At 44.5% G+C, this 27104-nt stretch overlaps 1 protein-coding gene and 1 pseudogene across 2 annotated transcripts in view; both read right to left on the bottom strand.

Annotated features, from left to right (window-relative positions):
- Positions 1-27104, bottom strand: part of LPAR3 (lysophosphatidic acid receptor 3) — a 72022-nt gene that overhangs the window by 28333 nt on the left and 16585 nt on the right. For both annotated transcript variants that reach the window (XM_032301426.1, XM_032301427.1), the window contains exon 2: positions 16457-17213. In XM_032301426.1, coding sequence (XP_032157317.1) covers positions 16457-17192 — 736 coding nt within the window. In that variant the 5' untranslated portion in view covers positions 17193-17213. The remainder of the gene's footprint in view (positions 1-16456; positions 17214-27104) is intronic.
- LOC116568333 lies at positions 12608-12704 on the bottom strand (annotated as a pseudogene).

Here is a 27104-nt window from a genome sequence, read left to right as displayed (position 1 = left end):
TTGTTTGAGCCCTCTTGCATAAGACTCTTGGAGGAGAGCAAAGAAAAAAAGATTCGCTACATGTTGAGACATGAAGAAATTAGTATAAAACACCCAAGAAGCAATGCTTCGGCCTCTCTAAGCTGAACAGCAAAGCAATTTCATCCTTTCCAGAAAAGATGAGGTCAAATAAAGGGGATCAAGTGCTGAGGAGAAAGGAAACTCCCATCTTGGTCTTTACACGGCAGAGGTCAAGTCAAGCCTGGTGGGAGACAGGGCTGAGCCCAAAGTTCAGGGCCTATGGAAGCGGCTCGAGCTTGCAGAAAATTCTAACTCCTGTCTCCGTCCTCACACTTAAAACTACCTCCTTTCTTCCATCATGTCCTCCCCCCACCCCTCCCCCCCCCCCCCCCCCCCCAGCTATTCCTCAAGCCCCTGGCCGCACCTCTCAGCCAGTGCTGGGGGTGTCTGAGTTAGGAGGGAAGATGGGTGGTGATCCATCCTTAGACACAGGAGTAACTTCCAGGCCTGGTGTGTGGCAGCTTCTCTGGTGACTACCTTCCAACAAACCTCTTTTTTTTTTTAAAGGTTTTATTTATTTACTTGTTTGACAGAGAGAGAGAGAGATCACAAGTAGGCAGAAAGGGAGGAAGAGAGAGAAGGAGAAGCAGGCTCCCTGCTAAATAGAGAGCCCGATTGCGGGGCTCAATCCCAGGACCCTGAGATCATGACCTGAGCTGAAGGCAGAGGCCCAACCCACTGAGCCACCGAGGGACCTCCAAACCTCATTGTAAATGATGATTTTTCCCTTCAGTTGTGTTAAAACACATGTAATAGTGAACTGGGTTCTTAGGAGGCAAGGAAGTAGGAAGGACCTAATCATGAGTGTAGGCCTGACCTTCTCCACACTGGAGGGGCAGTGGGCCCGGTTTACATTTTTATCAGTTTCATGTAAACGGTCTTCTTGTGAGGGGGAGAGGCTGTGGGCAGCTCCCCATGTGCTGGCCATTGGCAGAGGCCTCAAAGGCTTTCAGGGGTTAAAATCTCGTCAATAATTACAACTAACAGCATCACCCTCCCGAAGAAAGGTTAGTCTTTCACCAGTTCATTCACTTGAACATGGTCTTTTACAAAGAAATTAAGTAGCCCGATGGACCTCTTGTGTCAGATCAAAAGTCAGTGAGACTCTGAGGTCAGGGAACCTGCGAAATCGTTCCTCTTTCAAGGCTTCTGCTCTGGCTGTTGCCGGGCCTGCCTCCGGGGACCTGTCCCCCATCATGACGGGGCTCAGCTCTCGTCACAGCTGGGTTTCTCTGCAGTTGGCCTGTCCGCAGAGAAACTTCTATGACCACCTGACCTAAAGTAGCCTTCCCTTCCCCCGTCTCTGCCCCACCACTATTCATCACTTCCCCTGACTTATTTTTCATCTGAGATCTTAACACCACTTGACATCCTATTCTAATTTATCTGTTTCTGGCTCACCCACATGAGAATATAAGCCCATGGAGGCAAGAGCTTCATCTTGCTCATCACTCAATTCCCGGAACCTAAATAGGGCCTGGCCCATAACAGCCCTCGGTGATGCTATTTGAATGAATAAATAGGAATGGAAGGCATATAGCTCCATGTCTAGCCTAACAGATGCTCATCTCCCTGTCCGCTTTCATTTACTCCTCTATGCTTTCTGTGCATGGTTTGCTGACGAGGGTTGACACATGCAGAGCTCCACCCTCCCCAACGTTTTGTGCTAAAGCAGAAATGCTTCACGTAAAGGTATGTGAGTTATAAAAACCTGTTGTTGACAGAAAGCAGGAGGCACCACACTGTTTGTGAGAGTGTGGACTGAGAAACCCAGGCATCCCAACAACACATTTCTACACAAAAATCATTATTATGCATGTGTGAATACACACACACACACACACACACACACACACGTTATTTGCAAGGAAAGGGTCTAGAAGACAACACATCAAACAGTTAATAGTGGTTCTGATCTTTCTGAAGAGAGGACCGAGGGTGACTTCCACTTTCTAAATCCCAAGTTTCTGTAATATGTAAATGTTGGCAACCAGCAAGGACTACATTCATAATAACAAAAATAATTAAGGCTTCAAATATATTTAAAATCTGGAGCCAAAGCACTTGCATATTTATAAAACTATTTACCTTCGGAGCTCTAACCTCGATGTCCAGATTCACAGGTTTTTTCACTCTCTAGGCTTTATTTACTCCTGAGCCACGAGATGAGGCTAGGAATTTCTGTCTTGTCTGCTGCTTGGGGTTATTGGACAGCTAAAGCAAAGGGTGAAGTCTGAAAACATTTTGAAAATTACTAAGTCAATTCAAGAAGCCATTATGTATATTATCATACTATTGTTGAAACTTCTTGTTAGCATTAAATTTCATTTGCTCCTTAGAATACACTCAGATTTGTGTTAATTTGTGTTTTACAGATGAGGAAACGGGTAAAGAGAAATGAAGCTTCTCCCTCAGACAGCAGAACTAGAATCCAAGGCCGACTTTAAACCATCATTCCACTCCAGCTGTTACCAGAGAGAAGGCAGAGGAAAAGGCCCTGAGGAGCATGGTCCCTCCCAGATGGAAGATACCAGGCACAGTCAGGAGCAGGACCAGGCACCCTTAGAACTATAAAATGAAACGAATGCAGTAAAATGCAGTGAAAAAACTGTAGCTTCTTATCCTGCATTTGTGTTGGTCCAAGGCCAATTAATCCTTCTAATTACGTTCAGATAATGCTTTTATGCACCCCAAACCATAAGACCTTAAGAAAACCTCTTCAGAGTAAATCGTCAAGATTTTTAAAAAGACAAAAAGAAAATGTGGCCTTTGCTAAAACAAACATGCTTTTACTTGGAGGGAAAATGCAACTTTTAGAAAAAAGCAGGGGCGGTCATTCCACTAAACTGAGGAAAGGGATACTTCATCCACTGGAAAGTTTGTAAAGTTTTGCTTGTTATGGCAATGCTACCGTTATATACAAACAAGAGGGCAGGACAATGTGTTCTACTAGTCCCACGCAGTCATGATCCGAAAGGTTACTGCTTTTGCCAAGGCTTCAAGTAAGAGAGCTCACTTCTAAAGAAGGTGGGTGGGTTCCAAAGCCTTCAGCTGTTGGCAATCAAGTTTTATCTCAACATCACACCATTCTGTCCATTACCAGGCACCAGCCTGGGTCGAGTAATAGAATTAACAAATTCAAGAGAGTAGGTTCACTGATCATCAAAGATCATCAAAAAGGATTCCAAGATAAATTTTCCTGTTTAAAAAAAGAAAAGGCATTTTAAATATATTTCAACTACATAACTACTGATTACATTGTTGCTAGATACTATTTTTTAAGTAATAATAATTATTCTCTCTTCCTTGGGAGAGTCATCCAGAGAGGTTTCATAGCAATAAAAGACTGTCTTCTTGAAGACGCCTTTGCTTATCGCTGGAGTCCTACAATGTACAGTGCGCTATGCAAATAAGGACAAATGAGATGTAGCAGTCCCTGCCCCAAAGAGGGCCACCTAGCACAGAGAATTAAGGTTGGAAAAGCTACACCTAATTTACAATTCTTTGAAAGTTCCGGATCTATTAGAGAATCTCAAAACACAATATGAACCCCACACAATTTTTATTTTCAAGATACTACTCCAACAGCATCCCGTACCCAATTCCAGCCCTGATATTGAAGACATGCTGCTCGAACTAGTCAACCTTGTCATCAGGTTAATGTTGGAAGTCCTGCCTCCCCTCTCCTTACAGCTACTTCTCTGTCCTGGCCCCTCCCTTCCTCCTAACTACCCATCTTCCTTCCTTCCTTCCTTCTTTCTTTCGTGACTTTCTCACATGAAGAGCTCTCTGAAACATTGTGGGGCAAGATTTCATTCCATCCTTCCTCAGAAGGGCAATAATAGTGGAAGCACAGTTTGCAGGTCATTGCAAGAGGTCAGCGAGAAGTCCCCTGGTGTTAATAGCTTGAGTGATACTGTTTTCTCCTTCAAACCACACCATTAAATTGTTTTCATTACCCATGAAGGGACTGTTTGTGTCAGAGCAAATGAGACCTGATACAAATGCAAACTGGCTAATTTCAACCTAACAAAATAGTTCATTCCTGATAACTCAAAGAACAAGACAATGACAAAAACTTGCTAGGTCTTTTGATGATACACAGGCAGGAGAGAAGAAATGTACTGAACAGACGGGTCCCCTCAGAGCAGATGATGCAGCTTCCGTGTGCTACCTGGAACTTCTGAGGGACTTTTATTCTCCTAGAGACTGGTGTTAGGGGGTATTTTCCACACGTTTTAAAAATATGATATTGTATGTTCTCTAAGAATATCAGAGATTCTACTTTGGGTCTATTTCATTGAAATTCCATTTACAAAGCATTTTTTTGTTGCTCTTTCGGTCATCCAAACTCAAAGCTCTGAAGCTGGGTTCATCCTTTTGCTGCTCCCCTCATGCGTGGCATGTGTCCCCTTCCTGAGGCAGCTGTCCTTTTAATGCCTTTTGGGTCTATGTTTCCTGTTTTCTCACTGCCATCACAGTAACTCTTTTTCCTCTGAAGTGTTTCTGCATGGGGCTGGGTAGTTTCTTCAAAACGTGCGGGTCAGGGCTCTACCAGCAGACCGCTGAAGTGCAAAGTGGTAGTGTGTGTGCCGTAGGGGAGGGAGAGCTTGTCCGTGTGTGATCCTGATACAGTGACCCATCCCACCGGAAGCCTCACTTCTGGAACCAACTGTCTGGGTACTCTTCCTGCAGCACTCGCAGCCGAGCACTGGTTGCCAGTTGGAGCCCACTTCCGATCAGGAAGACTCTGAGGAGCCTGCAGCCTCAGTTCGGCCACATTCCTGGTCTCTGTTTTATACTCTAGTCCCGCTAATTAGGTCTCCGTGGGAACCTGACTGGTACCAGGTCTGCTGAGCCTGGGCCTCTCCCTGACTCCTGCCGGTCTCTCAGGGAAAGGCCTCCACCCACCCTCATGCCCAGCTTGGCTCAGGTCAATGACCAGGTTCCCCTTACCTGAAATCAAGCTTCCCCAACATCCAGCCACTGATTTTGAGGTAGCTTCCTGCACCTGGTGGTTGGTGGACGTGGTATCTGCTGTCCCCAGCCCTTCCTTGCTAGCTCTTGGCACTATTCCAGGGCACGTGCTACTGTGCTGGCCTCTAGGACCCGCCAGTTTCCTCAGCACCGCCTGACACAGCAGGCACGGGCCTCTGTGAGCCTGCCCACATCCAGCCAGCTCCCTGCTCCACAGCATCACCCCCCAGCCCTGGCCCCACCCTCGCAGCCACCTCCACCTTACACCTGCCACAGAGCGTGGACAGTGGCAGCCTGAAGGGAACAAATGTGTTCCATCCAAACGTGGCAGCTCCCACCTGTACCCCTTTCTGTCATCACCTTGTGAGCCGTTCCTGGTCTGGAGGTGTGGGAGGAGCTCCACCCAGGAGGCCAAATGTCCCTTCAGGTGTCCATCTATTTCCCATGCCAAGTGAATGCCTAGAGATCTCTCTAGAAAACTCAAGAGGACCCCGGGGCTGCTAGAGACCTTCATCTCCAATGGAGACTTAAGTGCTAGGAGCTTTGCATCCAGCAAAGCTGGTCAGTGGATAATGGGTTGTCTCAGCCTCCTGTCTCCTGACTGATAATGACAGAACCTGCATTAATATACTCCAATATATCTTCAAGGGACTGTAAGTGAATGGAGTTCTTACAGAACCCTCAGACCCTAATATACCCTCTTTTCTATTGTCCAAGGCTACCCCTGGCTCAGCTGTGTTCTCTGAATGTCTGGTGCCTGGTCACACCAGCCTCTGAATGATCCAAAATGGCTAAAGTCTAAACACTTTCTCCTGAGACCCTGAAGCCTCTTGAGGTCCCCAGAGGCTAGCCCACGGTGCTTAAGAGGGGCTGCAGAGCCAAGTTCCAGAGAACTCCTCAGAGCAGAGAGCCCCATCTCTCTGCGTGGATCCTGAAGGTCACAGCCCCTCTACTGCACAATCACTGACAGTCTTCAGGCTGAGGAGCCCAACTGAGCCCAATGACCCAGTGTTACCTCCCCTTTCTAAACTTAAAGGAATTCCAGAAAGCCCCCAAATTAAGAACTTCCAGACTGCCCCTGCAGGATCCCCAGTGTAGCACTACCCCTCACCCCAAATGACAGAGTTTCAGAATCTAGGCATTGTCCCTCTCTCACCACATCTAGAGAGACTCTCCCTGTCAGAAGACTCAGCATGATCCCTTATTATACAGAGGCCAGGAAAGAAGAATCAGGATGCCTAAAGACTCTCTAGGTTCATGACGCTCTCTAAAGTGCAAGCTGCCTTAGAGCAAAGGAACAATATTTCCCTTCCAAGTCAGAGCAAATGGAGGAGAGTCTAGTAGTAGTAACCCATGAATGAGCACAAACCTCTTGAAGGACCACTTCTCTGTCCTTCTGAGGGTCCATTCCATGCTACTGAAAAGACAGAGTTTCAGCTTCTAAGTTGCAGAGCCCACAACCACTTGCATCTGTGGGGCCAATGCAGGATCCCAAGGACGAGCCTCAGCTGCTGCAGACAGCATGGAACTCTACTCAGAGGGTTTCACAAGTCTGCTGTGTGTCCCTGGAGTAAAGGCAGACATCCAAGTGGCCGTGTTGATCCCAGGAACTTTGCTACAGTTTTCCCAATCTAAGCAAACTCGGTGTTAACCCCTCCAGAACCCAGAGCCTTCAAGAGAACATCAGGCCTAACTCCAGGGAGTCCCAGGAGCTTGGAACACATCCCGGGAAGGATAACGCTGATATTCCAAGGAGGAACTCTTTAAGTCACGCAAAAAGTTCTGACCTTTCATATGAGGCCCAGTTGTGGTGCTCTTTTGGTGAGCCCAGTCATGATGGGGACTGTTGTGGATAGAGCACTGACAAGCTTTGCCTTGGGCCCAGCTAGGAAGACTGAGAGCAGATACAGGGCTCAGCTGCACAGGCCCCGTGTACCCCCATCTGTGCTCAGGACTGGTGATAAGGAGCTTTCCCTGAAGAAGACAAGGAAGCTTGTAAGACAAGACTTCTCACGATGGAGGAGATGGATCGTGAGACAACACTCACAGTCGGCCCTTGCAATCCTGGGGGAGGATAAATTCAATGAGAGCGGAGTCTCTGCATGTGGTTGGGGGCTAGTTAAGGCCGGACGGTTATACTCAGTGGCCAGGCCAGTCTCGTGGGCGTGTGGCCCGCATGGTCACACACAGCCCACGCTCACCAGCACCCTGAGCTTCGCTTCAAGATCTGCTGTCTCCGTCTTGAAATCCACGGTATGTTTACCTCTGAACTTAAGAGTTGGTAAGCGATGTTTGGCAAGACAACAGGGGATGAGTGTGAGCGGAGATGTCCGGAAGAAAGGAAGGAGTTTTAGATCTTAGTGCCTTTGGCCGCACTTATTTTTCCTGCCTTTCTTATATGGGGCCCATGAATTGTGTAGCCAGTCCAGTCCATAGCTCTGTATAACAGCCTTCCAAGTAACCAGTTCATCCAAGAAGGAGGGGATTAAAGACACAATAGCCTTGTATTCTCTGGTGATTTCTCCACCTCTGATCCTATTCCCACAAAAGAAATTTCCTTTTATGCCTTAGAGTCACTCACTTAAGGCTTATCCACTTCAAACTCCCCCCAGCTCAAAAAGACCATTGGTAAGATCAGGACACCAAGGGTGGCATTCCAGAAAGCAAATCATGTTATGACATCACAGGGTAAGATCCAAACAGCCATAGGACCTTCCCTGTGATTATGACCAAGCCAAGGATGGAGATCGGGGCAGCTGCTCAGTGCCTGTCCCGGGACCCATCTGGTTAATATGTTTGTTAGATCATTATATAAAGCACACACAGAACGGCTCTGCAGCAAAGGTGCTCCTTGGATAAGCTGTTTTGAAACAGAAGTTTGAACAGCCCTGGACTCAGTGGAGTAAGTCCTGGTGCCTGGATTGTTTGGCTCTGAAAAGAATTAGACATTCTCGGCCTGATTGGACTGCCCAGCAACAAGAGTGCTCCTGTGTGCCAACTAGCGACCTGATCGTTTCAGCATTTCTTAAGGCAAAGCTTTCACTTTTTTTCTTAAGCAGATATGTGATAACTCAGGCACGCAAGGCTGCAAACACTGAAGGCAGGCTCCTGCCCTGCAGACGCTACTCCCAGACTACCAACGCTGAAAACAAGCATAGGATTTCCTGGGAGTCTCTTAACATTTCTTGACTCCTGGTTTCTCTGTGTGTGTGTTTGTGTATGTGTATGTGCGTGTGTCCGCTTTTTTTTTTTTTTTTACTGGAAAAAGGACACTTCATTGAGGAAACCCATAAATAATATGAAAAGGCCCAGGTTCTGGTCTCAGCTGTTTTCAGACAAAGAGCCAACTTCCTAACCCTGGAAAAGGTGGCAACAGCGCTTGACTAACAAGGCATCCTGGTGGGATTCATTAGCAAGACGGGACTGTTTCTTAGGAGGAATGTCTTCTAGATGACACACAAGATGGTGCTGTATTACGGGATTCTTAATAAGCCAACACTTAGTGGTGAGGGTCTCGCTTATAATGTTTTATTCATAAGTGTTGCAAAAGTGAAATGAATTATGAATGCAAAGATCATCTGTCAGAGACAGGAATCAGTAACAGCATTTCACGGCTGGCGTTGGTGTGTACGGAGTCTAGTCAGGCAAACGTGGAGCTTTTTAGTTTCGTGGCGCCTATATGTTCTGGTCAGCCTGGTTCTCTGGAACTGAACGGGTGCTATCACTAGAGGTCAGGCGGCCCACCCAGGCAACTTCCTCCCAACCATCTGTCCACATTACAAAACCAGCCCTTGTGAGGGTACTGACGGTAGGCCCCCGGCCTCCCTCTCGACAGGACCTGTGATGTCACTGGGAATAAAAGGGCACTCTGCCCAAATGCAGGGCCAGGCTCTTCAGAGTCAAACTAAGGCCTCAGAAGAGTAGTCATGTTTACTTAGCACATACTATGTGCCAAGCACTACACTAGGTTCTCGTAATGTGTATTCTCTCATTGCATCCTCAAAAGCTTGCCATGCCAGAGGAACTGATATTAGCCCCACGTGTAAGAAACTAAGTCACAGAATGTCGGGTAAATCGCTCAGAGTCACAGAACCTGAAAGTGGCAAAGCCAGGACTGAAATCTGGTTCCCTCCCTCTTCCCAAGCACCTGTTCCTGCTGTCTATATCTTGCATAAAGTTTCAGGAGTGGGCAGCTGTCACTGCCCAAGAGATGACTTCACAACGGTCACCACCATACGGCAAAAATCTTCAGCACAAATCAATGATGAACGCAATGTTGAGAGTCCAGGTGACTTCACAGAAATAACTAGAAATCGAGGGAGATACAAGTTATAAACCTCATTACTAAGGCTGCTGTTGTTCTATCCCTACCACTTCGGTGAAGCTGCTCATTAACCTTGAAGTGCCGGGTCCTGGAGCCAGTCTGCTTGGATTCAGAGCTCAGCTTGGCTACTAATCTTAGGCAAGACACTGAACCTCTCCGGGCCTCAGTTTCCTCATCTGGCAATAATAACAGAACTTCCCTTAAAGACCTGTCATGGAGATTAAATGAACACGCCAAGTGCTCAGAACCATGTACAGCACAGAGTAGATACTGTAGTTATTTTTGGTACTTTGGGTCTGTGGGAAAGACGCTTAAGTCCACCCAGACTTCCTTTTCCACAAAACAGATCTGCGTAACATGTAACTCGGAGACTTCCAACTGGTAGGCGCTCAGAAAATGTTTCATTTGTTTTCCTCTTCCCAAGACAGCACAACCACTCACCCTTCTAAGGTCTCAGTTTCCCATACTATAAAATGGGAGACACACCCATTCCACGGTCACCGTCCACCTCACAGGCCTGTCACAGCCAGATCCTGCCAAAGGCCAGGTTAGATGTGAGGAAACCCAGTTTCTACTTTCAGTTCCAGCTTTCAAAAAGCCACTTAACTTCCCTAAACCACCATTTCCTCATTCATTCACTCATTCTATTATAATCTCAACACATATGTTCCAGACAGCGTGCTCCATGGAAAGAGAGAGAAACAAGGGACCATCTCTGACTTCAAAGCACACACACTCCAGTTCAAGATGAAGGCGGGTAACCATTAAGGGGATAAAATATGCATCTCGGTCTCCAGACACGGCCTTGGCCTTCAGAAAGATTAGGGTCACGTAGGAAACGGTCAAGGACCTTATGCAGCTACGTGCAGGTGGGGTCTGGGTGCCCTGCCTGTGGCCCCTGCATCCCTCCCGCCAGCTGTCTCGGCCCGGCCCGGGGGCACGAGCAGCAGCTGGTTGTGGCCCGTGGGCCTGGTCCCTTCCCTGGGGCAGGCCAGGCCTGTCTCGCCCGGAGGCAGAGGAACAAGGTTGCAGCCTGTTGCTGTGTATTATGCTACTCCCTTGTATTCTGGGGTTTTTAATCACAGTGGCCAGAAAGCCCTTCCCACACTTTGGTCCCTTTGGGGGCGTCTCACTGGGACGGTGTCCCCAGGTAGCACCTGTCCTTCTGCGCAACTTCACTGGCCCGCTGTGCACCCAGCGCCTCTTGGGAGGGGCCGCGGTGCACCCTCCGCGCCTCGAGGCTGGACGCCATGCCACCCAGGGCGCTTTTTACATTCGACTTTACTATTTTTACTATCAGAAGACTTTCCCCCCAGAATCCTCAATAAACACTGCTTTTCAAAAAAAAAAGGGGGGGGGGATAAAGTATGAACAAAAGAGAGGGGAGGCCCAAAGGATGCCGTAATCAAATATACCAGGTAGGGCAAGGAAAGAGTCACAGGAGATAGGCCCTTGAGCTGAGTCTTACGAGATGAATGGAAGTTTCCCAGACAGAACAAGGGGGAAGGTGCTCCACCATGTGCAAGGCTTAGAGACGCCAAACACAAAAACGATAAGCATTACAGCTGAGTGGAGGGCCCATCTAAGGGAGTGGCAGGAAAGCAGAATAATACCTTTCCCACTTACCTTGCAGGATTTCCCGAGAAGGAATGGGAACGCATATTAAAACACTGAAAAAGTGCTACAGAAACATCGTGTATGCTCACTATTAGTACTCTAGCAAGGCTCCTGATGGACTTCATTTTCACCCATTTCCTTCCAGTGTGAGCACTCCCAGGACTGTTTCTCCACTGAGAGAAAGCAAGGAGGTTTAGCACTGACCTAAGTGGAGTGGTGGGAGGGAGAAAGGACAAGAGAAACATCTAGCTCTTTGTTTCAATGACCACAAAGCTCTTCAAGGTCCCTTAACTGTAATGCTTCTCGTAATTTAGAAGATTTCAGTCATTATCTGCCAGAAAGGAGACCTTGACCCCCAAACCATGACTTTTCAAACATATTTGGCCATAACACATGTTAAGAAATACATTTTATATCACAATCCTGTGCACATGCAGAAAGTGTCAGTTACAGTCTCCTCACTGATTTCATGACTTGCCAGTGGGTCACCACCTGAGGTTTGAAAAAGCACCACCCTGAGAGACAAGAAGGTTTATGGAAGATGTATGTGTGTGTGTGTGTGTGTGTGTGTGTGTGTGTGTGCATGTGTGTAAGATTTCAAGAGTATGGTTCACAAATCCCCTCAGCCTTCTTTTCTTTTGCCTTTCAAGACACTGCAAAATAGAAGAAAATCCAGTCCACTTCCCGGAAAGGAACATCCTTATGTGCACAGCTCACAGGGTGTGTTGTCTGACAACAGAAGTTCTTCCATGCGGAAGGCTTTCTGTTTGGTTGCTAAGGCCGATTAGCCCTGTTAACAGGTAGGATTTCAAAATTCACGACTCTCTCTTAGGCAGGGCCGTGCTGCCCTGTAGAAAATAGGATCAGATGTCCACAATGTCTTTTCCATGGGAATATTCAATAAGCAACTTCTTTCATGTCAAGAGCTCATCACACATCGTGACTCAGAAATGAGCAAGCCTCTGTCTCAGGGCTGCTAAAATGTGAACATGATGCCTAGGTGCCTTTCCACTCATAGACAGATTCAAGATTCACGCCACCATCATCACTACTACCACCTCCCTCAACAAAGAAAAAGTCTGCCCCCGGCCAGCTCTGTAAGCTCTGTAGGCAACCAAAATACTAATGCTGGAAAGAAATGTGAAGGTCATCTGGTCTCCCTCTTTCCTTCCAAAGAGGATGGCCAACTAAACTTACCTGGCTCACAACAGAGCTATTTCCTTTTTTTAAAAAATTTAAGTTAAATTAATTTACAAATAGTGTACTATTCGTTTCAGAGGTGGAGGTCAGTGATTCATCAGTCTATACAATATCCAGCGCTCATTACATCATGAGTCTTCTTCAGTGTCTATCTCCCATTTACCCAATCCCTTTCCCCCCAGCAACTCTCAGTTTATTTCCTATGATTCAGAGTCTTATGGTTTGTCCCCCTCTCTGAGGTCATCTTGTTTTAGTTTTCCATCGCTTCTCCTATGATCCTCTCTTTTGTTTCTTCAATTCCACATATGTGTAAGATCATATGACAACTGTCTTTGTCAGATAGACTTATTTCGCTTAACGTAACACCTTCTAGTCCCATCTATGTTGTTGCAAATGGCAAGATGGCATTTTTCTTTTTTTGATGGCTGAAAAAATATTGAACAGTTGATGAATTTGCGTGTCATCCTTGCCCAGGGGCCATGCGCATCATCTCTATATCATTCCAATTTTAGTCTATGTGCTGCACAATTGAGCTACTTCCTGTTGTACCAGGATTGCCTCTGCACGGGCCTTCCCTGTGGTACTACCCAAGTTTAGATGTTTCTACTGTCATTTTTGATTCTGCCATTTCTCTGGCTTAAAATACCTTTCCCCCTGCTCATTCAAGTCCCACCCATCCTTCCAGATCACATCCCAAGCCCTCCAGGAAGCCGTCCCCACATGGCCGAACAAACAATGATGCTTGCAAGTCAAGAAGGGAAAATAGCACCTGTCCATCCCAGCTTCCATCTCTGAAATGAGATTCAGCTCCCTGAATTCATGCATCTCTGCCTTTTAGACGCTGTTTAAGGGATGGTTAATATATATTTACGGAATGACTTTCTAATATTTTAAAAGAACGCATATTTTTAGGAAACTTCCATCTTAACCTTTCCTACAACATATATATCAATGTAAGCCAAAAAAGGTTTAAAGGATTAAATCAGACACTCATTACAGAAATCAGTATTAAGCTATTAATACAAACACACATACTTAGAACCAGTAACTACCATGATGGAAGAGCCAGCACTGCTGATTTTCAAAGATACTATCATCTGGGAGACACTCGTGTTAGGCAACGGAATTTTTACATGCATCCCAGTGAGCAACAGAGAAGCCTCCTCCCTGAGGAGCTGCTGTCGGAGATGCTTTCATGGAAAAAGACTCTGCTTTGATACACAGTCAACACACTGAACTCTGTGTTGACTTTGGTTACTTACTGTTATTATAGGATCGTTGGATTTTATCGTTGGAAAGAATTTAAAAGATTATCTATTCTACCTTGAAGGATGAAATTTAATCAGGAAAAGGTGAGTTAATAATGTACTTCAGATCCCCCTTACAGGAAATGACAGATTTGAGGCTAAAACCATACCTTCTATAATCTAAAGAAATCAGGATCTAGAAACCCAAAAACCTCATACCATCCAGCCCTTCAGTTTCACTTCCTCTGTCCCCAGACTTCTCGTCTTCCGCCAGATATCCCTCTGTCTCACCGCTAAGGAACTTCCCCAGGTCCTCATCATCAAACCTTCTTCCCACCGTAAACCAATTCCTCCACACTGTTCCATCTCAGCACCACAACTTCTCTCATCTTACTTAACAATTTCACTCTTTATTCCGTTTTTTCCCCCCTCATCCAAACAGACCTACCCAAACCTCACTGGTCCTATATTTTACCCTCTGTAACCACTCCAGGCAAAGTTACATTCAGAGCTGAAGCTGGGGACCAAGACTGTCCTACAGAGTCCTGTTCTCCCCACCTAAGATTACACCTTTTCTATCTCACCCTGTATATGATACATAAAATGCTAAAACAAAAAAAAAAAAAAAAGAGAGAGAGAGAGCTTTCTCTTTAATCAAGAAGGTCATTACCTTCTTGACATACAGCCTTTAAGACACATGGCCAAACAATGATGTTTGCAAGTCAAGAAGGGAAAATAACAAATTCATGGACAATACCAATAAGTACTGAATGTTAGTTACCATTGCCAAAAACATCCGTATCCTGCCTAGTTCAAGGGTACAAAAACTGATCGATGTGAATCGCCCCCCTTCCTTTTCTTACTCTTAGCCTACATTCTTGTCAAGAGGCTAAATGAAGAATGACAGGGCCAAACCAAAAGATGGGACAAAGAGGAAACCAGGGAAGTCAGTAAAAGTCCAAAAGCCAGGAATCAAAACTGGCTGCAGAATATGGTGCTAACACATAGGCTCCAAAAGCCAATGGCCCAGGGACACTAGCGCCCTTATGCATGCATCACTGAGGGCCCTGGGCAGGCTGCTCTGCTCAGTTTCTTCATCTGGTCAATGAGGCTAATGGTAGCACCTACATCACAAGATTGGCGTGAGGATGGAATTGATTATCATCTATAAAACATATAGGACAATGCCTGACACCTAGTAAGGACTATATAACTACTTGTTAACTAAAATACACCCTCAGTTTGAAATCATTTTAACCATCATGCTGTGTGTCTGCTGACTTCCGTACCGTACTGGCAAGTTCAGGGCCTGGAGATATCCTGATGGCTCCCGTCCCACACCACATAGTCCCTGCGCCCTCGACTATGAATTGCTGCCCAAGAATTCCTTCACATCGGGGCTGACAGGACATGCTCTGGAACCTCTCTTGGGAACAGTACCCACTGCTGCAGCCATCACACATGCTAAGAAATGCCCTCTCTGACACAGAAGACAGGGCCTGTGAGCCCACGCAGCACCAATTCCAACTATAAACCAGACTGGAATTGGGGTGCAGCCTACCAGAGAGAAAATAAAACAAAGGGAACATTTCTTGCACCAAACATGTCTTCTCGGAACAGGGCTGGTGGTGCAAAGTGGAAGTCCTCAGAGCTGTTCAAACATGCTATCCTAAGGTCTCTCCTCCCTTTTTTCATTTTGTTTTGATCAGGCTCTTGGCTATACCAGATTTGATCTCCTCAAAGTCACCTAAAAACTCCTTGTTTGCTAAGCTAAGCCCAGTATGACCTCATTTAACTCCACCTCCCAAAAGAATATTCACATTGCTGATACTCCTTTTCCTTGATGGCTCTCTTCTCGCAGCTTCTAGGCCACCATATTCTCCTGGGTTTTCCAGCTACTCCTGGGAGGGCTCTTTTGCCAGTTGTTCCTTGCCGTGCCACCGTCCTCACCCCTGAGCATCCCAAAGTTTGTTCTCCGGTCCTCTTCCCCATGTTCACCATCCACATGCACCTCGCCATGGTGAGCTGATCCAGTCTTTAGGTTTGAAAGACCATTTCTTCCCTTAATGACTCTCAGTGAATCTCCAGTTCAGACTTAATTCTTGAACTCCTGATTCAATAACTCGCTTGGACGTCTAATACAATTCTAAATGTAGTTTGTCCAGAAGCAAACTCCTGATCTTCCCCACAAACCTCTTCAGTCTCCCCACCTCCGTGAATGATACTCCCCACTCTCCCTCCTCCTCTCACCTTGCTTCATACCTTACCCGTCAGCAAATCCTATCACCTCGACATTTAAAAAACATCCAGAATCCAATCACATGGCATTACCTCCCAACTGCCCTCTGGTCCCAGTCACTATGACCATTCTGAGTACTGAAATACCCTCTTTAGCAATTTTCTTGCGTTTGCCCATTCCCCTCACAAAATGGCAGCCAAAGAAATAAAATTAAATGCAGGTCCCATCATGTTACTTCCTTGTTCAAAACCTTCCCATGGCTTCTCATCTCACTTGGGAAAGCCAAAGTCCTTATGATAACTACACAGACCTACATAATCTGAGTACCTTCCACTAGCCCTCTGACCTCATATCTTCCCATTCTCCTGGCTTGCTCTACTCCAGGCACATGGGCTGCCTTGCTGTTCTGGTCTCCTACGCTTCCTGTGTCTCCTGCGTGGTGACCTTCCCTAGACACATGTGGCTCGCTTCCTCATCATCTTCACACCTGCTCAAAAGTCATCTTCTAGCTGAAGGTAGAATTGCAACCTAGACCTGCTTAGCTTCCTTACCTTATTTTATAAGTATTGTATTAAAATGCACTATAAAATTATTTTGTTAATCCCTATACAATACTTATGTTGTCTTCCCCTACTGGAGTAGAAGCTCCAGGCAGGTTGGGAATTTATGACTGTTCTTACTCACTACCACATTGCTATTACCTGGTAAATACCTTGCGTACTCTAGGTAATCGGTAAAAGATAAATGCTTGCTGAGTAAATGAGAATAAGGGCTCACTTGCTTCCTTCTTACCTAAGACAGTCATCACTGTCTTCATCAGCTTCATGGGTGTCTTCCGGCGGCTGATGGACCCACTTGTATGTGGAGACAAAACATTGGTTTTCCTCTTGACATACATGTAGATCCGCAGGTACACCACAACCATGATGAAGAAGGCCACAAGGTTGGACACGGTCCAGAAAATGAGGTAACTCCTGCTATAAATGGGGGCCAGGGAAGAGCAGGCAGAGATGTCACAGAGGCAATTCCAGCCCAGGGTGGGGACAGCCCCCATAAAGATGGCGATGGCCCAGATACACAAAATGAGCAGCGTAACCCTCTTTTTCGTCAGGTTGCTGTGGATCCTCATCCTCATGATTGACATGTGCCTCTCCACAGCAATCACCAGCAGATTGGTCAGAGAGGCGGTCAAGCTGGTGTCCAGGAGCCCCTGGCGGAGAAACCAGCGGTTGACAGTCAAAGTTTTTGACACGGGGCCAGTGTTAAACATCAGGAATACGTAGGCAATTCCAGCAAAGAAATCCGCAGCGGCTAGATTAGCCAACAGGTAGTAGAAGGGGAAGTGAAACTTTCTGTTTTTGATCACCGCAGCAATAACTAGAGAATTCGAAAAAAAAATAAACAGGCAGAAAAATGTTCCAACACACAACACGATCACAAGCTTTGTTCCTGTCCACTCATCAGCAGTGTCTGTGTTGCTCCTGTTGTAAAAAAAGTCCATCCGCTTGTCATAGTAACACTCATTCATTGTGGAGAAGGACTGAACATCCTAGAAAGAAATTTAAAGAAACAAACAAACATCACTCTTTGCAAATTCAGTCACTAAACCACCAATTGCTCCTGCTTAGCCCCAGTTCCAGCCAACGTCCATTAATCCTTTGGATCCCAACATAAATGTCCCTTGCTCCAGGATTCTAGCCCCTGACCTCTTGTTACAGCATCAGCAACTGTTGTCTCTTTTCCAGGCTAGGTGCAAGCTCAGGGAGGGAGGGTCTATGTCTCTTTTGGTTGCCATTTAATCCCAAGACCCAATTGCCCTGTCTGCCTCATGACAGGTGTTTGACAAACGGCTGGCTAACTGACTGACTGATCGTGGATCGGCAACAGATCAAATAATTCTGAGTCCTGCAATACCACTCTGCATCAGTAATAATTACGACATAGCACATTAATGTTTTCTCATGGCAGCTTCCAGCTCATTCCTTATATATGGGCTCTGTTCACTAGGCAAGGGCAAGTTGGTAATGCCAGGCACACTGTCAACAAGATAACTGAGTGCTGAGTTACTCTTCACATAACCAAAAGGATTCCCCAAGAGATCATTTTTCGACCACTTCAGATTCCACTCCCGAGCTTCCTTCCGCCATCTTTTGGTATCAAGCTATAATGACAAGGCTCATTTATTGAGCATGTGACACAGGACTAAAGACTGTGTTCTCAGTACTCCTCTTTCCTTTTTCGTTCACTTTTTCCTTATTGTCCTAATCCAAATTGTACCGGTGGTGAATGTGCTTACTGGATTTTCCAACCCAACCACTTTAAGTCAGGTTCCTTCCCTGGGCTTTCAACACAGCAGGTGGTAGAAGAGCCTGGCTCCAGGGACAAGACTGAGCTCTGGAGTTTGGGCAGACATTCAAGAATGTGAGAGCATACCTGCCAAGTGAGGGCAAGTCCTTGGGACATATGTCTGAAAGTAGACCCCAAACTGGAGTATCAGCCCAAACTGGGCAGACAGAAGACACTCATCTCAGGACAAGATCTCTTGGACACCAAAACTAAGGGATTCTGGCCAAGGAAGGATTGGGAGGGGCGCTAAGGATGCCTCTTCCACTATCTTGGTGGAAAGACCAGGTGTTCTGCCTCACAGTGGTCTGGCCACAGCTCTGAAGGGTCCAGTCGAAGGAGACTGGAGCTGAAAGCTGGGGAATTTAGCGTGACAATGCCTGTGGGCTCCCTTTCAAGGAACAAGGTGGTGATTTGTTCACTGGAGAACCAGAGATCCAGTAGGCCCAGGCACTGAGCAATCCACTGATGGGAATGAAGTGGCTCCAACACCAAAAGCTTAATAGAAATGCCTAGCTTTGAAGACTGTCATAAATTCTGCTGTCCTATACCATATCCAAGAATCAGGATAAGCAGATCAGAGAGCAATTTGAAGTAGCACAAAATACAAATATATCTTAGACATTGTTCTTTTTAATTTCTATTTTAATGGTATAAGGATACTTTTAAATGAATTAGATACATACTTCTGTGCCTTAGCAAATGGAAGGTAAAATACCATTTAATAAGCTTACAATAAGCAAACTGGGAGTGGTCTCAAGAGACAAATGGCTCTAGAAGCTCAATTACAAGGAAGGGGACTTGATTTTAATGACAAAACAAAAATTACTCTTTGGCAGACATTCACCAACGTTCAACTGCCAATAGCAGCGAACTCCATACAGTAGGCCAATACACCTATGCTGCATCCTGGACATTTTCCCAGATTAAAAATACAGATATATGTGGCACCTGGGTGGCTCAATGGGTTAAGCCTCCGCCTTCGGCTCAGGTCATGATCTCAGGGTCCTGGGATTAAGCCCTGGATTGGGCTCTCTGCTCAGTGGGGAGCCTGCTTCCCCCCTGCCTCTCTACCTACTTGTGATCTCTCTCTGTCAAATAAATAAATAAAATCTTTTAAAAAAATACAGATATATAATTTTAATAGCTTCACAATGTCCCAGTAATGATCATAACACACCTTACCTAACTAATCCCTAAATGTTGGATATTTCAGTTGTCTCCAATATTTACCCTCTATAGGCAAGGCTGTTTTCTTGTGCATTAATCTCTACATATTTGGTCAATTATTTGCTTAGAATTAATCCACACATTTCAAGTTGCTGAAGTAAAGAATATTAATTTATTTAAAAACTTCTGATACAGGCTGTCAAACTGTCCTTAAGACAAATCATATTTCCAATCCTATCAGCAGCATATGAGAATTGAACAGGAGATACTAATCTAATTAAATTCAATTTAAATATTCAAGGAGAAAATTCAGCATTCAATAGTGTTGGAAGTATATAGAAATTCAAGACAAATAACTCAAGAGAAATTTTCATGGTGCAATTATGATGTGTCCTTTCACTAATAAAAAATATTTCATTTTATTTTGCTAGATGGTCTGGATAGCTAAGAGAAATGTATTTCTAATTTAAAAGTTACGTTATCCTTGACTAACTCATCACCAATATCAATTAAGATGTCAGAAAGATGTTGGTATGAAGATACTACCAAAAAAATTTATAATTTCCTGATTTCCTTTGGAAGGGGTCTTAACATTTTAGCTTTGGTTCACAAACTTGGAGAAATTTATAATTATATGATATCAGAAAACCTTAATGATAGTTATTTGAAAAGTCTTCATATTCAGCTCCCCCCCATCAAAACCCAAGTGGCACATTCTTAGACATATTTTAACAAAAAATCATCTTGAGACTGAGAAGCAGTTTTGTCTTCCAAAGTTGAGAAGACACAGAAAAAATACATATTTTTTAAAAAAAGATTTTATTTATTTGACAGAGAAAGAGCACAAGCAGAGGGAGCAGTAGGCAGAGAGAGAGGGAGAAGCAGGCTTCCCACTGAATGGGGACCCTGATGTGGGGCTGGATCCCAGGACACTGAGATCATGACCTGAGGTGAAGGGAGATGCTTAACTGACTGAGCCACCCAGGTGTCCCAGAAGAAAACATAATTAATCAGTACTCCCACCAAACAGCTCCCTATCTCACAGCCTCAAATCATACTTTCGGGAGAAACACAATGAGAGCAAATAAAGTTCATATGGGGAAACTGAAAAACAGTCCACAGGATGGAATATTACACAGCCACTGAAAATCATATTTACCATGGAGCTGTGGTAATAGAGAAGAAGCACATGCCATTATTTTAATTATAAATAATTATATATGTATGTATACATCTACACACATATTTTACAGATATAAAGATATATACATACACATATTTCTTGACTATCTTTTAAAAATATAGAAAAAAAAGGAAAAAATCTTAAAAGTATAAGTACTTCATTAAGTGGAATTAGGGATCATTTAAAACAATTCCAATTTTTTCTCTGTTCCACATTTTCTGTAATAAAAAACAAACTTTTAAAAAATGCTATTGTACTTTTCTTAAAAAAGATTTTATTTGAGAGAAAGAGAGCACAGGAGCATGGTGAGGGGGAGTGGCAGGAGGAGAGAGAGAAGCAGACTCCCCCCTGAGCAGGGAGCCAGATGTGGGGCTTGAACCCAGAACCCTGAGATCATGACCTGACCTGAAGGCAGATGCCCAACCAACTAAGCCATGCAGGTGCCCCAGTAAATAAATAGACTTTTAAATGCTAGTTTAAAATTCTGTCTTCAGAGCATGCATTCTACTTAATGATTCAACCTTTCTTTGACAAATACAGCTCCAAAAAAATCAAAATTGATGTTCAAAGGAAAAGCCCCAAGGATTCACTATGTTTGTTATTACTACTCTCACCAGCACAGCACACTTTAGAGTTTTTCAGTGATAATGAAAATAAAATGGTTTTCTACTTAAAATTTCATGTAGCTGTAAAACCTTACATGTTGACAACTATAATGAAATCAGGACGTCACTTACCCAACTTTCCTATAAAACATTTCCTAATGCAATCATCCCAGAGCTCCAAAAATGAATGAATAACTGGCAGTCTTGTGAATTAGTGCTTTTGATCTTTTTATTTTTTTCCCTTCCCTGCCATATGCTGCCAAGCTTGTTGACAGTCCCTGGGATATACTAATGACAGATCACCATATTTTCTTAGTGGGAAATTACCAAAACTTCAGGGAGCTTCTAACAACCAATCAATGAATCGTCTCTCGAACTCTCTCAAATCTTAAAATATGATTCTGTGATCCCAGCCTCAACATCTCCTCCACAGAGATACCTTCTCCAATCTATTCAAAGTAACCCTAAAGACCTGTTTATCTTCACAGAGCACCTATCATTTGTTATGCGTTTTCGCTTGTTTTTATGCCCATCCGCCACTGCTAGACTGTTCTGCTCAGTACAGCAGGGACCCTGCCTCTTAAGATCACGTCCATCCATAGGGGTGCTTGGGTGGCTCAGTCAGTAAAGCATCTGCCTTCGGCTCAGATTCATGATCCCAAAGTCCTAAGATTGTGCTCAGCAGGGAGTCTGCTTCTCCCTTTGCCCCTCACCCTGCTCAGGCTCTCTCTCTCTCTCATTCTCTCAAATAAATAAATAAGATCTTAAAAAAAAAAAAAAAGATCACATCCTTAGCTTGAGCATTTGTGGATGGGATGAATGAATCTCTGTCCTATACTGCCTCTTCCACCACTAAAATGCCAAGTTCGATTAAACATCTTTGCAGACTTACATACACATCACCCACTAAGTAGGTCAGTTAGTGAACAGCTTCATTTAACTGTGCTCTTGGGTTAGTTACTGAATATCTCCACTTCATTATTATTATTCTTAATTGCTAGTATTTGAGGGATTGCTTTGTGCCTGGTCATCTTATCTAATCCTCCCAACAGTGATGTAGATTCTATTATCAAACCCGCTTTGCTGATGAGGAAACTGAAGTGCCCTTCCTGACAGTTATACAAGCAGGAAAAGAAGACCCTGGATTGTGCTGGGGAAGTCATGCTCCCCGACCTGCGTGCTTATGGATAACATCAGACTTTCTCTCCACAGGCAAACAAAACACCAGACAGACCAAAAACTATAGTCATACTTACAATAACTATAGTGTCACCAAAATAGAATGAGCCAATCAAAACACATTCAAAGACTATCTTGCACTATAAGAAAAAGGCGGGTCAGGGCATTATAAATAGCCTTTAGGGTTTCTTTTTTCTTTTTTTTTTTTTTAAGATTTTTTCATATGAGAGAGCGTACACACAGCCACAAGATGGGGAGAGGCAGAAGAAGAGAGAGAGAGAGAGAGGAAATCTCAAGCAGACTCCACACTGAGCACAGAGCCAGATGTGGGGTTTGAGCCAGAGCCAAGAGTCTGGTACTTAACTGACTGAGCCACTCAGGTGTCCCTAGGGTTTCTTTGTTCTCTTTGAATAGCCCTGAGAAGCACAGAAGAGGCATTTTTCTGAAAATATGTTTTTAAATTTTATGGTAAGTAGACCCATGATATGGTCAATTTCAAGATTAATGTTGCTAAATTTTAATTCCACCAAATCCTGAACTGGTTTTTTTTTTTTTTTCCTTTCTTTTCTTCTTCTTCTTCTTTTTTTTTTATACCAAAGGTTTAGAGGATTTGGCTAGTTGTGACCCCAAAACAAAAGATGTTAAACTTTGGAGCTATTACCACAACTTCAAACTTCAGTAATTTGAGACTTCATAAAATGATGGTTTAGAAAGTCTATATGTGGAATCCAAATGAAAACTTCATGAGCAAAGCTCTCATTTAGATTCTCCCAAACTTGATTCTCTGAAAAAATGTTCTGCCAGCCCATAATGTGGAAACAATTATGAAAATTAAGACATTTGAAAACCACTCAAGCAGCTTTTATTTCTAGCTACCTCTTACAGGACCTGGTGCTGCTGGCCTTTTAGCTGGCTTTTGGTAATGCTCCCCTCTGCCTCCTAGGATGAAAAGGGGTCATCCTAAACGAGGTCAGTGGGCACTGTGCATATTTTCTTCTCCGAGGGCCTGCAAGGGTAGACCAGTTCTCTCCTCTCTGAAAACCCCAGCCAGATGGAAGTTAGAGGTTTGGTCAGCTAATGTGCCCACAGCCAGGGAAGAGACCTGCATAAGCAATCACATCTGCTCATTGAATTCTTTCCAGTAATTCACGTTAATGGTGAAATCAGGATAGCATAGGAGATTTAAATCCACATAACAATCCCTGAGGTTCATTTTAGCCATAAGTTTCAAAGTCTTCAGGCCTGCTATGCCCTCTATCCAGAAGGCTCCTCCCCCAGACAGCCATCGTCCCATTTCCCCACATCATTCCTGCTCAGATGTCACGGCATCGGAGATCCCTCCGCCATTCTCTAAAAGTACACTTCACACCATCTTGCTGAGCTTCCATTCTATGTCCTGCCTGGTCTTTCTCCGCAACATTTCTCAATACCTGAATCTCTCTACTGGGCTTAGGGTTTGGTTTTATGTGTTAGGAAGCCAGGGACGCTGTGTCGTTATGGGGCCTCCCCAGTACATGGAACAATGCCCAGCACATAGTAGACACTCAGTAAACACTTGTTAGCTGCAGAACGAAAGCAAGTCCTTGTGCACACATGCCTGCATGCCCTCACTGTTTATCCAGACTGAGCATTATTGCTTTCTTCTTTGGTGAACTCTCCAATTTGGATCTCACAACTCTTTCATTTCCCTCCACAGAGCTGGCCCCAAGCCCAGCTGGCCAAGAGGTGTGAGGAGTTTGCCACCCTTGAACAGGGTGGTCTGGAGGGCGGTCACAGTAAAGTGCACAGTACAGACTTCTCTACTTCTCTTAGAAACCATGGCTCCTTTTTTTTTCTTTTTTAATTTCTTTTCAGCATAACAGAATTCATTGTTTTTGCACCCCACCCAGTGCTCCATGCAATACATGCCCTCCTTAATACCCACCACCTGGCTCCCCCAACCTCCCACCCCTGCCCCTTCAAAACCCTCCAATTGTTTTTCAGAGTCCATAGTCTCTCATGGTTCACCTCCCCTTCCAATTTCCCTCAACTCCCTTCTCCTCTCCATCTCCCCATGTCCTCTGTGTTATTTGTTATGCTCCACAAATAAGTGAAACCATATGATACTTGACTCTCTCTGCTTGACTTATTTCGCTCAGCATAATCTCTTCCAGTCCCATACATGTTGCTACAAAAGTTGGGTCTTCATAACTTTCTGATGGAGGCATAATACTCCATAGTGTATACGGACCACATCTTCCTTATCCATTCGTCCGTTGAAGGGCATCTTGGTTCTTTCCACAGTTTGGCGACCGTGGCCATTGCTGCTATAAACACTGGGGTACAGATGGCCCTTCTTTTCACTACATCTGTATCTTTGGGGTAAATACCCAATAGTGCCATTGCAGGGTCAGAGGGAAGCTCTCTTTTTAATTTCTTGAGGAATCTCCACACTGTTCTCCAAAGTGGCTGCACCAACTTGCATTCCCACCAACAGTGTAAGAGGGTTCCCCTTTCTCCACATCCTCTCCAACACATGTTGTTTCCTGTCTCGCTAATTTTGGCCATTCTAACTGGTGTAAGGTGGTATCTCAATGTGATTTTAATTTGAATCTTCCTGATGACTAGTGATGATGAACATTTTTTCATGTGTCTGATAGCCATGGCTCCTTTTTAAACAAAACTCCCAAAAGAGAACAGAACCCAATGGCCAATGCTAGAACAATTTGAGCAACAAAATAAAATAGCACTCGACTATAAACCAATGTATAAACTAAACATCCTTACTGCATACTGATGTAAGTAAATGATGGAATAAAATAACAAATGAGAAAGAGGAGATAAATCTCCCATGCAGAAGAATTCCAAATAAATTATATAGACATTCTGCTCTAAAAGAAGGGAACATGATTTCTGCCAGAGGGCAGCAGGGAAAGGGCAGGGGGTGGGGGTTAGAGGTAGGGAATCATTTGTCAAGTTTCAGTGGAGAAACCCAACAAATGACTTTAGCGAGGTGATCAAGGTCAACAACAACAGTGGTCATAAGTCATGTTGCCAATCTGTAATCTTGATATACATTAAGAATGGCACTTTACTCTGTGATCTTCCTTCCCCAAACCCAAAACCACAGGCTCAGCATGAGAAAAACCTCAGACAATTCCCAACTGGGTGGCATTCTGCAAAATTCCTGACCAGGACTCCTCAAAAACTGTCAAGGCTCTGGAAACCAAGGAGAATCTGAGAAACTGTCACAGCTAAGAGAAACTGATAGAGATACAAGTTGTAAATGCAATGTGTATCCTGGATCCCAGAACAGAAAAGAGACATTAGGTGAAAACTAGGAAGTCTGAATAAAATACGGACTTTAGCTAATAATACTAATACCCATTTGCTAATGATAACAGATGTACCACACCGACGAAGATGTAAATAATAGGAGATACCGTGTGCAGGAACGGAAGTGTAACATGGAAGTGTAACATTGGAAATCTGCTCGATTTTTCTGTCAATATAAAACTGCTCTATAAATAAATTCTAAAATAGATCTAAAAGAGAGAGGAGGAGAGGTTATGAACTTCACGATACTCCAGTCATTTTAAGATAAACAGAGCTCGCGTGTTTCCTAAACTGTCCCTATCCTCGGTCAGGGTAAAATATACAGACGAAAGGCGATTTGTTTGGGGCTCGGTGTAAATGGAGATTGTTTGGGACAGAGTGCGGAAAGCCTCTGTTGTCATCGGGTAAGGCTAATATGTTGACTTAGGGGTGCTGTTAAGTGCACAAATCTGATACCCTATCTCCGTACCCCTAGATCAGTTCTCTCAAGAAAGCTAAACTCAACTTTGCTAACAGGACGCTACTCCGTCTCTTAAGGAGGGAAGGTGAAGTCAGGCATACAGATGGAGACCCTCTGTCTCCACGACACAGCCAGTGCCCCCTGGGAAGTGGCCACACAGGGGAGGGGCAGGCACCCTCGGGGTGTGTCTGGGAAATGACAAACATCCGGGCCTCCAGTCCTTCTCGGCCTCGAAGTGGTGACCCACAGGGGAGCCCGGCAGCTGGAGCTCTGCACACTAAACGGGTCACCATGCCACTGCGGTGTCGAGGAGGCCTGTGGGGAGGGAGGACTTGTTTAATAAACAACCGTGGACAAACATATTGTTCCCCAGATGTCACCGATGACTGAAGTCCGTCTTAAACCTCATGACTAAACAGGAAAGCCTACTGGAAAACATCCAGAACCAAACCGAAGGAGACACAGGTTTTATACGATCAGCAGATTCCCTGACATAACTTATCTGAATATAATGTAAATATTTAATTGTGTTTGCTTAATCTATTATAAAATTTTAATCTCCTCTAACTCAGGAGGCTAGAAAGACGACAGATATACTTTGTCCTTTGACCCTCTCAAAAGTAAAGATGCTAATCATAATGCTTGAAATTGATGTTTACACAGAATATGACTATGTATGTTCTACTGCATAGCTAATAAACTTGAGACCATTATGCAATCACAGGCTTTACTCTCTGAAGGAGGAAAGTGCCAAAATTTAAAACGTGGACATTTATAGCTGAAGAAGATATTCTTCTTGTAGGAAGAACTCGGTCGCTGTGAGAATGTATTTTGAGAAACTTCGCAGAATTCCTACTTACGGCAAGGACTTTGTGTGAAAAGAAAATTAGGTGTCTTCAGATGTAAAATCCACAACAGACAAAATTTTGGTCCCAACCCTTCATTCTAACCTAACCATAGCACTGCGTTCCCTCGCTCATTCCATTTCATGACCTTGTCCCCTGCCTCCAGTCCTAAAAAGGATATTGAAGAGCCTCTTGCTCAACACCATTTGCTCCCAACAATCCCACACTGTTAGCAGAGATGGGTCCACGGTGATCTGAAGTGACATCTCCATGCGTCTGGAGACCACAGCAGCCCAGGTCAGTGCGTGACTAAACCCTACAAGTGCAGAGAAAGGGAAAT

Source organism: Mustela erminea, chromosome 10, assembly GCF_009829155.1.
Source record: "Mustela erminea isolate mMusErm1 chromosome 10, mMusErm1.Pri, whole genome shotgun sequence".
In the NCBI taxonomy this organism is placed as follows: Eukaryota; Metazoa; Chordata; class Mammalia; order Carnivora; family Mustelidae; genus Mustela; species Mustela erminea.
Note: the sequence above shows the minus strand (reverse complement) of the source record. Positions and strands in the feature narration are given on the sequence as shown.